The sequence below is a fragment of the Frieseomelitta varia genome, unplaced genomic scaffold (assembly GCF_011392965.1).
Source record: "Frieseomelitta varia isolate USP_RPSP 00005682 unplaced genomic scaffold, Fvar_1.2 scaffold_757, whole genome shotgun sequence".
NCBI lineage: Eukaryota > Metazoa > Arthropoda > Insecta > Hymenoptera > Apidae > Frieseomelitta > Frieseomelitta varia.
Window position 1 is genome coordinate 242,688 of NW_025110542.1, and position 13,439 is coordinate 256,126.

General features: G+C 42.7%; 1 protein-coding gene across 6 annotated transcripts in view; it reads left to right on the forward strand.

Annotated features, from left to right (window-relative positions):
- Positions 1-5,713, forward strand: part of LOC122535706 — a 64,444-nt gene extending 58,731 nt beyond the window's left edge. For 3 of the 6 annotated variants that reach the window (XR_006308237.1, XR_006308236.1, XM_043667458.1), the window contains 2 exons: positions 3,071-3,367; positions 5,515-5,713. Coding sequence is in view for 4 of the 6 variants with exons in the window: in XM_043667458.1 (XP_043523393.1) it covers positions 3,071-3,367; positions 5,515-5,556 (339 nt within the window). In the remaining 2 variants the exon portion in view is untranslated. Of the gene's footprint in view, positions 1-3,070; positions 3,380-5,514 lie in introns of all 6 variants that reach the window. The other 3 variants (XM_043667457.1, XM_043667455.1, XM_043667456.1) reach the window with 1 other exon arrangement.
- Positions 5,714-13,439: the final 7,726 nt, after the last annotated feature.

A 13,439-nucleotide genomic window follows, 5' to 3' on the forward strand; every position in this document is an offset into this window, starting at 1 on the left:
AATATAATGGCAACAACGCAGCTATTCTTTACTTCATCTTTATCTTTATTCTGCTCAGACTGATTAGCTTATTGCTTTGATACTGTCATCGAGTATCTCGATAGTATTTATTGAAATATAACGTTCACTTCGGGCACACAGACGCGAAGAGAACTGCAACTTGAGCCGAGTCAGAGTGCAAGGAATTAATAATCTAATTAGACAGCCGATACCGAGCAACCCTTCCGAGAAACCCTGAATCTGATCTCTTTCTTTTCGCCTTTGGACGAGGGGTACCGCGTTAAGTGGCTGCTAATCCTATCAATCAAAATATATTAAAAGCAAGGTCCGCCTCTAGGGTGTCCGTCTTCAAACTTCACCCTTTTAATAAACTGCCGCCGGAGGCGGCGAGGCCGGCACGATTTAAAGAGTTTTCGCGGGAAAGAAGCAAGCTGCGAGCAACGGGTCGAAGTAGAACCACCCCTTTGAGGGCGGCGTAACTACTTAATTTCAAAGGACACCACGACGACGCCTTGCTCGCCTCGCTGCCGAGGATTTTCCTCGCCACCTCTTTCTCTCCCTTGCCCCTTTACATCACAAAGGAACCGCAGGAAATTCTGATCCTCGTCGACCGACATCGCGAAACCATCGAGGAACACTTTGGCTTCTCCTCCAGTTTCTCCTCTCTTTATCCGATTATCGGATTCTCTTCGTAATTTCTTTCAACGCGCGATATTTGCTCCTCGTTACGTTTGCACGATCAACGAAAGATTCGAGCCAAGTCAACTTCGCCTCCAAAGAGAGAGGACAAAAAACGATCATTCCCGGCATTGTTACACGCCTGTGCGATCAAATATGGAAATTAAACAGGTGATACGATCTGTTTTACGGTTTCCTTCGAGACTTTAAACTTTGCAATCGCGTTCCCGGCCGTAGACCGCTGGCAACAATTTTCCCAGACAGTGGAACGCAACTTCTTCAATCTGTAATTTCTTCAAACTCTAATTGATACGTTGAGAATCGGTCGGTCGCTGGGCAACGAACTGTACTGGCCGTTTCAGAAGGCATTTATCTCTTCGCTGGCCGTCGCGGCGGAACATCATCGAGGAATCACGATGAAATTACACTCTTATAAATTTTCATCGCTCGCCGCGATGTAATATAACTTGAACGTGTATACTTCAGCCAGGTGGGACGAGAAGAAACTATTAATTATCTGACAGATTTAATTATCTCGCTCGGCCGTGATTCGAACGGGATCACGTGATCACGTTTTCCACGGTCGGACTCGAGTCTTGCGAATTAGCAGCCCTCGCTAATAAAACGTTTGCCTCGCCCGAGACGATGAATCGCGAACGCGGAAACACGCCGGTGAAAACGCTGCGAAGAAATTGCCAGCAGTCAAGCGTATTTTGCTCCTCCTCCCCCTCCCACTCCTCCTACTTCTTTCTCATTCGCTCTCGTTGCTCACCACTTCTTCCATGCTTTCTAGAGCTGTTTCTCGTCTTTTTCTCTATTTAACGGCGGCCAGCACCGTTATCGCAGCATTTACGTCGATAAAGCGCGCGCGCGCGCGCAATCACGTCTAGGATCTGGCCGCGGCGTTCACACGTGTAACGATCACCACCGGTAGCTGTAAAGCAAACGCAATTTTCATAATTGCACGTTGAACAAACGCGAAAACGCGGCACACGTCAGCTACTAGACACGCGAGATCGTTATTACGGCCCATTAAATATCGTTTAGTAATTAGCCCGGAAGATTTGCTCGCGTCGTTTGACTACTTTCAACTCGCGCGACGCGAGTTTCAAACTCTCGACGGTCGTTATTACGCCGGACTATTACGAGAATGTTATCCCTTACATTTGCGTTGGTACGTTTTAACAGCAATCAGCCGGACCGGATTGCATTCGATTTTACCTCCTTTTAATTCTAGCTCCTCCGAGTTATCTCTTCCTTCCCTTCGCGCTGCTCTTTCGAGGAAATCGGGCTAATTACAAGGAAACGACACGAAACGTCTGTCGTGATACGAAGCAATTCGAAACGAACGTAGCAATTTCTTCGTATACATTTTTTTTCTTTTTTACTATACGTCTCTCTCATATTTTTAGCGCGTTTAAGCATGAAAATGCCGGAAACTGATCGGGCAGCAGGCGTTCTCAACTTTCAAGGGAAAATGATAAATAAAGGCGAGATGCTGGCCGCCGACAAGAAGAGACCACGAGAAATTGCTTCCAGTGACGCGTCTTCTTGTCGAGCTACCATAATCGAGAAATGCCCCCGTCCTACTCGCAGCTGGTTCCGCCGTTTTCCTTGGAAAGGGCGTACACGGGAGTAACGCCAACTAGGGTGACGTGCCGGTCGACTCGCGCTTCCTCGAATTCGCGTATCAATTAAAAAGAACGCGCGTTCAAACTGACGGATCTGCGGTTTTGCGAGCGAACCAGCCACCTTCGTGTCGCGCGGACCGTTCCGCACGTGTACCACTTTTTCCTACACGATGAACACGATCGAACATGGGGAACTCCAGTGTAAAGGCTGCTCCACCACAGAGGAATTAATATGGCGCATTTCTTGCCGCTTGTAGCACCTGTTTCGTTGCGAGAGGTCTTGGCAATCGCGCTGCCAACTATCGGCCATCGAGTTCAATTTCTTTTTTTTTTTTTTGTCTTACGCTTCGAGAACTCCGTTTGAAAATTCTGCGGATTTCTTTTGGAAATCATTTTAACGTGTGTTAGGTCTCGGACTCTCGGAGATTTGAAAATATTCGTTTCATATATGAGCGAGTTACAAGTAACACATGGACGACTCATGCGATGCTCGTACACACTAAATCTCCCCGTTACAAGGCAGCTCGTAATTCATTATGACTCATTACGTGCAGCTTGCTCAAGGTAAATGAGGCTTGATCTTCTAATAAGCAGGTTGTAAAGGCAGTTCTAAACATACTCGAGCAAACATCCTTGTTACATCGAATACGCAGCCACCCCTGTTTACTACCCGTTTTAATCTCCGTTGTCAAAATATCTCTCAATCCTCGTGTATCCCCACTGAACAAACCTCTAAACTGAAAGTTTCCTCTTTCCTCCAGCAACAGTTCCAGAAAAGCCTGTCGAACAGGAGGGCACTCCGGTGGAAAGAGCGGGGAAAATCATCCCCTTTTTACCGCGATAGGTTAGCCAGTGTCGGAGCAACGGACCGGACTGGAGAAAAGGAGCAGCATTACCGGGGCGCCACGAGGAACGAAGGAAGGACAAAGCGTAAGATCACGGAGAGCGGGCTAGATAACCGGAGGGTGCTCCCGTTGGAACGGCTGGGATACCTCCGCCTCGTCTCCGCAACGTCTCCGGCGCGTCCCCGCCGCGAGGATGTGCCGGTAGGAAAGCTGGTAAGGTGCAAGGTACAATGCTCGGTGGGCACAGTGTGTCCGACGTTTCTCCGGGGAGCGATCAATGATAGGCCGGGGGTACGAGTCACGTGACCTCGCCGCGGGGAGTTCGCGCAATGCATCACCAACCAACCACCCAGGCCACCCTCTTCCACCTCCTTGCCCTCCCTACCGTCCTTCGAGTCTGCCTCCTGCGCCCCTCCGTTTCGACCATCCCCTCGACACCCCGCAACACCACCGTAACCAGCCGTCCCGCATCCTGCCACCCCACTCTTCACCTTTCTTCTTCCACCCTCTCTCGCTTGGATCTCTCGTCCACCACCATCGCGACGACCACCACCACCACCATCACCATCGTCGTCGTCGTCGTCGTCGATGTTGCTCTGTTCCACTACCGCCCCTACTAACGTCGTCGACGATGTCGTCGTCGTCGTCGTCGTCGTCGTCGTCGTTACCATCTCGGCGTTTCTGTACTCTCTACGGCGCAGACACGCCGAGAGTACTAAACGGGGTTGTTTCTACGTTGCTCTTGGCGACCAGCAAGTGTCGTCCTCGTCGTCGACGTTGTCGTCGTCTTTGAGGAGAAGACACTCCCCTGCAAGCAAGAACTTCTCTCGCGTCTTTCGCATCCCCCTTACTCGCCACGCGTTTTCTTCGATTGATTTCGATCGACTGTTTATTAAAAATGCTCGGCTATCCAAGCAACTGGAAGTAGTCGGGCTTCCTCAGTCATCACGAAGGAAGCTCTTCTCGCATGGACATTGTACGATGTTTAAATAATTTTGATTCGTGAGTTGAACGGGGATTCTCTGAAAATTTTGTAGCGTGAAACGTGGTTCGTCATTTTTTCACGAAAACAAAAAGAGAAGAAAGAAAGAAATGAAATGAAAAAAAAAAAACCAGTCGACTACACATCCTCTTTGCATCGAATACATATTTCACGACCACGCGAACGATGTTCCCCGAGCATAAAAGCGAGAATTCGTATGAAAATCGAGAGCGGACGGCGTTTTCTCCGTTCTCGTACCGCAAGACACCAGTCAACCCAGGCGAAAAAATATTCATAATGGTATTTAAATTCCGCGGTCAGTCGCCTAGTTACAACGTTCTGCGACGACGGCACGGTAGAACCGCATTCGTATGAAAATGTACGGGAAACCCGCGACCCCTGGGAAATCATGACGTCCGTTACTCGCATCCTGGAGACTCGAAAGGACTCTAGAAAAATTTCATGCATCTGTCAGCGCTGACATCGCAACGCTCTATGTCGCCGACACGATGCTAATAGCAACGGAACGAAAAATCTGTGGAATTGCTATCTCCCCACCCCTCTCCCTTTTCTCAATATATCGACATATCCGTGTGTGTCTCCCTACTTTATTAAAAAATATCGTGGTTGAAGTTTCACGCTCCGCGCCACTCGAAAAGGTTTGTAATAACATGAATGTATTCGTCGAATTTCATTTTACTATAATGAAATTAAGGCTATACCTTGTCCGACTACTTTTGAATTATGAAGTAGAAATAAGAGAAAATAACAGTTGCGAATTCTTTCTGTTATTAGAATATTGAACATCGATACGCTGAATGACGTTTCAGTATAAACTTAAAAGACCTTTAAAAAAAAAAAGTTGCCGGTAATAAGAGTGAATAGGTGAAAATTGTGGGCATTTATTTACTGCAATTTTATTTAAAAAATCGCGTGTAAAAAGCGACTGCTTGTGTAACTGCGTAGCCGGTCGATCAGCATATATATGTATGTATATATATATATATATATATATATATATATATACACATTCTTCGCGACTTTCAACCCTTAACGTCGCTGTTATATTGCCTCGAGAACCTGACTCTGTTTGCATACTAAAAAGGTTTAAAACTCCCGGGACAGAAATAATATTCACACGGTTACGAGCTACGCATACGGCGTATCGTTGATCGTTCCAAGCTGACGTATCAATAGTTTCACACAGTTTTAAAATACGCTTCGTTCTAATACACCATTCTTCACGCGTGACTACGTTCCTCCGTATCGACCTGTGCAATAATTTCTACGATAGCTTTTTCTTATATAGAATTGCTGCGTAACTGGTAGCGAAGGATTGTTTGAAAGATTTTAAGTAATTCTAAATCTCGTTTTGCAGGACAAAAGGCAGGCAACACATGACGGAATAGGATCGAAGTAACCGGATGAAGTTGGAAGAAGAGATTTCTCGAAGATAAAATTAATTTTTACGCAACTATTGATTTACTTTCTGTACTACTGTACAGAAAGTAATGGTAAATTTCACAATTGTATGATAGTTACCAATTAATAAAAAGAGTACCAAAATCAGTATTGATCCGAAGTAAATAAAGTAAATAAATTAAAAATATACTGATTATAGCTGAATAAAGAGTCCCTTAACTGAATCCTTAATTCCTAGAATCATTTGTCAATTAATTCAAGATTCAATTAATTCAAGATTCAATTAACAATTGTTCCTAGAATCAGCAAACATCTTGATTTCCAATTAGCTTTTTTAGCTCCAGGTATGACGAGATTTTCGTCACGTTAAGTAAACGATACTATTGAGTATGACGTATTTCGTCATTTGCACTTCTAAAATTGCACTCCACTGGACGAGACGAGTTATTATAAAACACAGTTGCTTGACTGACATAGCCATGTAACTACTCGTTGAAAAGCATGGGAAAATGAAGATAAAATCCGAAATTATTGTGAATTATCCGAACTCGAGTCAAAAAAATATTACTTTAAAAATTTTTTATACATTTTGGATATGATGTATTACATGTAAAATCCTATATTTAAAAAAAAAGTTGGCAGATAAATGGATAGATCACATTTTATTATAAAATGTACGAAAGATGTATGTAGAAAGATATTTGAAAAATACAGCTTTTATTTCAGAAAAATCCCCTAAACCTTCACGACTGATTGAAAAGCATTCTGCTTATTAGATTCTTGGCTCTTCACAAAGAAAAACGTCACAAATAATGTAAAATAATAATGTAAACTAAGAGGTCAAGATTATTGTGCTGGATCGTGCGCTTTTGATTTCCACATTTATGCTTGATATTTATTTTCAATAAAGTATTATTCTGATATTTCAACCTTTTGTTTACTACGAGCTTGACGATATATATTTTTCCTCGTCAGAACTTATATCACGGGCGCGATGATGTACCTCGTCATCGTGTAAAAATAATTATTACGTATATCAAATGTAATTATGATTGAACGCAGTGAGGAAAATATTTCTCGATTAAACATGATTCTAGATAAGTTAATTCACACGTGATTATCAGGAAATTAGGATTAAAATAAAGGGGGAGGGATGAAGAAACAGGAGGAAATCGCGGTAAGTTGGAGTCAGGGTGAGTGTCGATGATCGCGATTGCGGCGCGCGGCGGTATTATCACAGTGGACAACGTCAGTGTAAACAAGCCTTAGTGGCCATAACAGCGCGGCAGAATGTCGTCCCTTCGACCGGTAAGCTGCATTCTACGCGGTGTCCTCGTTACGACCCTGTTGGCCGCGCGATAACTTTCAGGTTACTGCCACCGCTTACGCTCCGCCATCAACGACACACAACGTTCGGCCCGCTGGCTACCGTTGCTGATTGCGAATGAAACACGGAACACGCTCGCAGCCCTCGTAGTCCGACGATAAAACGGCCAAGGAAACGTGCGAGCCACGCCGGACGAAAATTACTTCCCCTTCCGGATCTCGGCCGATCTCGCGCGATATCCGCCGCGTTATTTACATAGACCGCGCTTTATTAATTATCTAAACACGGTGTAATGAATCGCGATATGGCCACGACCACGCCGAGAAATATATGGCGACCGTGCGTGCTCGAAGCTCGGGGTTACTCGACGCGATGTTACCAGAGGACTTTCGAGGAATTTTTTTTCCCCCCTTGACACGATCGAGGGACGAAGAGAAGTTTCTCTTTTTCATATCGCGTGATCGGCGGAAGTGATAAGGAATTGTAGAGGCAGCGGATTCAATAACTGAGTTTGTCGTTACAACAACTGGACTGGAACTGGGTATTCGGTAATAAGTGCGATATCACAGCACTGGACTGTGAATGTGTCCGACTGAACTTGATATTGGTAATTAAATGCGAACTTCGCGAAATATCTTTGGAAAATCAAATTGATTGACAATAGACAACGTAAAAACTATACCAGGTTGAGAATTAAATCGTTTCTAACGCGCGACCGCCAGCCTGTTTTTATTATCTAGCTTGTTATATAACATAATCTAGCTAATCAGATTTAAAAGACGAGCCGTTTAATCGCTCTGCTATAGATCATCTAATAACGGTAAATTAAAGCATCGATAAGACGATTGATGCTAACCGTTTCTAGATGATAACAAATATAAGTTCGTGGGTTAATGACCATCTTCACCTACACGATGCTTCTGAACCCTGATCTATTATAATAAACATTAAACGAAATGTCCAATGGAAATATAAACTAAACCAAATTAATTATTAAGTAATTCGAATTTCAAGGAAAATCGAATCGAACAACGTCGTGTGAGATGCGTATCGTGGTCGAGATTAGGAGCTGTAGTGCGACGTTTCTTTTGCGAAGAAAAATAAAAAATACAGAAATACAGAACTGTGTTCATTACATATGAATATGAATTAATTTTTTCCAACTTCAACTGCTCGACGCATCTTTCTAATCCTTCACCGTGTCTTTATTTACTATTACGAGTCTATTTCAGCACCAATGCTAATACTCAGCAAAAAGCAGAGTAACCACGAGCGAGCATAATTGTAGAAACTGGGCGGAAACACGGAGATTGGAAAACGGGATTGGAAACATTCCCACGTTACGCGACGGGTTTCGTGGATATCCATCGGCGATCGGCGGACGTCGGTGATGGATGAACACAGCAGTATCTAACAAAGTCAGCGTGCAAACTAAGTTGGAGGCGCATAGAGAGAGGTAGCGGGGACACGCGGACGGATTATGGACGGTTGCGGACCGTGGTCCGCGTGCGGTCTCCGTGTGCGAGGTTTGGGCGCGTGCGAGCCGGATTTATGGCCCCCATTATGACGTTGACGTATCGCCTTCGCGAGGGTCTCGAACCAAAGCCAAGGCGGATCTAAGCTCCGTGTATCTAAGCCGAGAGCTAGCCACAGGTTACCGCAACCCGGACGAGAATATTTGAGGCCTGATCCCGTCGACCACCGTGTCTCCGATAAACGTCCGAACGATCCTTGCTCTTCGTGCTTTTCCACATCGTCCTTCGTTGCCTCTATCACGGGTTTGCTAAAGAAATTCCAATAGCCGTGTTCTTGGTTTGTATTCGATATATAGGGTATATATCCCCGGTGGGAAATATAAGAGAGATGTGGAACTTACGATTGAATCTCTTATTGTATTTCCGACTGTGGCTGCGGCTCTCACGACACACGCTAGATCAACCGAATCGATTAATTCATATGTGAGTGGATTGATTGCATGAAAGTCGCACGAATTCGTCAAAAATACATTGACCGCACGAATTCTCTTACTTCTCTCTAGTCAAATATACACGAACGAAAGTTTACAGATATATTTTTTAATCTTATTTAATATACAACAGGATGTTTAGGTTGACATTCTAAAATACTCGTAGAATTTATTCTACGTCCAATCTTTGATTGGACTTGAAATTTGTTCTCGAAGTAAATGTATCATTTCTTTCACTCGAGAGAGTGAAATTTTAAATGTGAACTTTCTGGAAAATGAAGATCGCCGATACTGTCCACAATTATGTTACACGTTTTCAGCCTTTTTATAACTATGTTGAGTTTGTAACTGAAAACCGTAACTAACACTTGTCACGTTTATGCACGAACCGCAACTTGAAAACGGTTCGAATGAAAAAAAGTAACATTCTACTTAACGTGTCAAGCACCAAGCAATAGTTCATTACGTTGTAGTATATGTGGAAGAAATAGAAACAAATGAATTGTCAAATAAAGAGAGATAAAGTATTCTGTATAATTGTAATCACTCATCAAATTTGAAACCCCCCAAGTGAAAGATCGACACGCTAAGATCGTCAGTCGAAATTATTGGCATTTTCCGGCCGGTAACGGCTGTCCAACGCTGCAGTAAACGACTGGAGAGGATGGTGCAGCATCGGGAATTTAAAGGGCGTGTGCGAAGTCGCATTTACGCGTCGGATGCGCAGCCCCGAATTCAATTTATACCCTCTGTCCGCGCGTTTCCGGCTCTAACCACACATCTTGCTGGGATGGCAGCACTTCGTCCGTTTCCGGAATCTTTCTCCTCCACCGCGTTCCTTTCCAGTGTCTTCGATGAAATACGAGGACGTTTTCTCTATCGCGCCACGACGATTCTACGCCGGGGTGAACATATATACGATATGGGATACGAGGAGGATGGGGCTGACGCGAATAAATCGCGCTGCAAAATGGATCAGGCGACGTACAGCGGGCGTCACGCGTCGTCGAGTGTCAAAACACCGTGGAGGTTGCCGCCAGTCTGGACGATGCATTAAAGGGCGGCGAGTTAATGGACAACTGGGATCCACCGGATCGGCCACTTTCTCTCCGCGTCTGTTACTCCCGAAGGAATTGCCGGGTTACATCGCGGAGAACGATGATGATGGACACATCTTTCGCGGACCGTATGGAAGAAAGTCATTCGGACGTCGATATATGTGACGCAGGGAATATCTTTTTCAGCCACCAAGTATCGCCACAGAGAAATATTATATATTGATATAGTGTGCATTGATAGGTCAACACTGTATGAATTAGAACTGTTAATTACAAGATACCCGGGTATTCGTAAACAGAAATTACTCAATAGCTGAGATTACACATCTGTTATTTCTATTCACATTGGTCTAACAATGTATTTTCAACAATATTATCTACCACGTCTGCCAGCTTTGAACATGTATTTGTATCAACAGCTGAAAATATTATTGAAAACGTTGACTCCTTGGTAGTTATATATTAGTTATATATTAAGTAATTCACGAGACACCCAGGTAATTTTGTTCTCGAGTATCTCACGGGTATTTGAGTACCCGAGTATCTCTTACACTCGGGTAAGTATACTAGCTCTAGTATAAATATTACTTTATTACAAGAAGATATTTTGTTTCTGCTGAATATATATATTCTGCTGAAATAATCCTATCATAGAATTGCCCTATTCTCTTGCTAGGCAATAAATGAAATTCCATGTAACGTGGAAATTTTTCATTCGAAATTCGATATGATAAATTTCAACTTTTCAAATTCGTGATATTACATTCCTGCCATTAGGAACGAAGAATGTTTAACAAAACATAAGGTCGCAAATTAAAATTCTTGCATTTGTAAGAAAAGGAAGAGTGATGCGAATTCAGATGGAGAAAACAGGCAATGTGGAATTTTGATTCTAACAATCGGTTAAATGGAACCGCGGCCACGGCATTCTGGAGCTGGCGATATTGAGAGATCGAAAAATGTATCTATTATATCCCGACGGGCTGGAGACACGCAGGAACTGGATACGACGTATGCTAGTTCGAGATCCCGGCAAACTCTCCCGAGGGGAAAGCCGAAGATATTGAATATCAGATCGCGTGTCCCCGGTGTGTTTATTCGCGCAGCGGTGAACCCGCGCGCGGCACAGGAAACAAAATCCTGTGCCCGAAGGGTGGTACACGATTGCGCGCGCCAAAGTCTTTTATCGTCGTTGAACGTGATTGAAAATAGATATATAAAGTCAACGCCCGTTTTTGGTACTCTCCTCTTTGGAGCTTCTAAAGAGCCTCCACCCTGTTCTACTGACTCGTTGTCTTCCTGCGACAGGACAATTCTACTTCCCTTCGTGGCTTCACTTTTTAGCGCAAAATTGAATAAAGTACTATAACTTCACATCGAAAAAGTCGAGTGCGAATGCTGTATGTACAAATGATATTGAAAATTCGGACCCAAAAGGTAAAGTTAGGTGGTAGAAAAAGTTCTTCGTACAGGGTAACCTTTGCTATTGATACGATCACTAGTTTCAAATGACGAGAATCTCCGTGAAATGCTCCTATTGTGACACAAATACCTTAAACTTAAACTGGTTATTTTTATCCGGGATGAAGTTACGGCTGCGATGGAAAATCTGCGACGGATTCAGGTCTCTGGTATATGGTCAGGAGATCGTAGGTAGCTTTACATCGCTGTGTGTAGCTACGGTACCACGCCGCCACTGGGAGACAAATGGCGGCGGTTATCACGGAAGGGGCGAGGGCGCGGCGTGGCGGGAGCAAAGGGAAAGATAAAGAGAAATACGGAGAGAGAGAGGAGAGCCCGTGGAATCACTAGTGGAAAACGAATGTCGGGTTAGGATAGAAGAAGGTGGATAAGCAAGAAGGTAGGGCACACGAAGACCAAGTCGAGTAAGGAAGATGGGATGAAAACATCGATTGCAGGGGCTTGTAACACCGCGGTACGAACAGAGGGATCAGGCCGAGCGATAAACCAAGCGGCCTGGAAAATGCCGGATCAACGGCGCGATGTTTCAGCAAAAACTGTCTAGAATCGGTACAGCCACGGCTCAAGGAGAACCAAGGAAAAGAGGCAAAGAATGAAACGGACCGGAGAAGAGAAAGAGAACTCTCCTAGTCTTATCCCAACCCTCTTATCACCGACGGAACGAAGCTAACCGTGTATACAGAGATATACGTAGACATACCTATACGTAGACATACCTATACGTAGACATTCCGCGGTATATGCGATACTATATCGTTTACCCCCGTGGATTCTGCTTCCCTACCTCTTCTACACTCGTGAATCCCGACGGATTTATGAGGAAAGTAATACGAATTAAACTGACGTTTGTTCCTGTTTCTGTACGCGAAGCAAACGGTGGGAAAAGCCCACGAGATCGAAAGACGTTGAAGTATTCTCGAGAGGGTCAAATATATAACCAGAAAAATTTTGTGAAATGAAGTTGTGGCATTAGAGGGTTAAATTTCAGCCTGTGCGGAGAAATTTAATGAGAAAATTCCAATAGCCGAACGAAAAAAAATTATTATTTAATGATATTGTAAATTATTAAGATATATTCGTAGGAAGATGTGATTATTAAGATATATTAGTAAGAAACAACATTTTTATAAGGATTATTTAAATACGTGATACAGAATTTGAAAAAAGAAACCGGACATCTATGATAGGGTAGAAGAAATATGAATTCGAATGGGAGTACGATAAAGACGATTCTTACTACGTATTGGTAAATTACCGACGTTGAGTAAGTTCACAGACGAGAGAGAATATAAGTAGACATCGCAGTTTATGGGATTTCTTTTCTGATGCTCTGAAATACCGACATAGCAAAAAATTATTGGTTTTTTAGCGCACTCTACGCTTAAACAACGGTGAATTGGAGAACTGCATCAACGAATGAAGTTGATTAAATGAATGCGCTACAAACATGATTTTTTAAATCCATTATATTGTGAAATTTTCAATATTGAAACAAAATTAGTAACTAATCGAAATTATCTATCTATGTTTTATGGACTTATGATATTTTTTTTTAATATAGTAAATAAAAATTTTAAAGTTATTAAATATTAAAGAACCCATCAACTCAAGTAACTTTTATCAGAAGTTTGGTAAAATATGAAAAAATTAAAGAGAAGACGAAAGAATAACTCTCTCATTTACACATTTACATAATCATCAGAAAAGAAATAATTAATCTTAGACTTTTTAAAATATTTTTGTACGAAAAATGTACAAATTTGAATGAAATATTTTCCATTTATTTGGAACCAATTAGTTACCATATGTCAATCCTACATTATTTATTTTCCATTAATTTAATGGGTATGTACCTTTACACAAATACCTAGCCGAGATCGCAGCCAATCAACTCGTATTATTTGAATCATTAAATTTTGTAACGAGCATTCTGTTTTGAACATTTCATAGAATTTTCTATATTTAGTTCATTCTACGTACAATTTTTTTTTTTTTTTTTTTTTTTCACGTCAAAAAGATTTATGAAATAAATTTAAAAAGATATATTT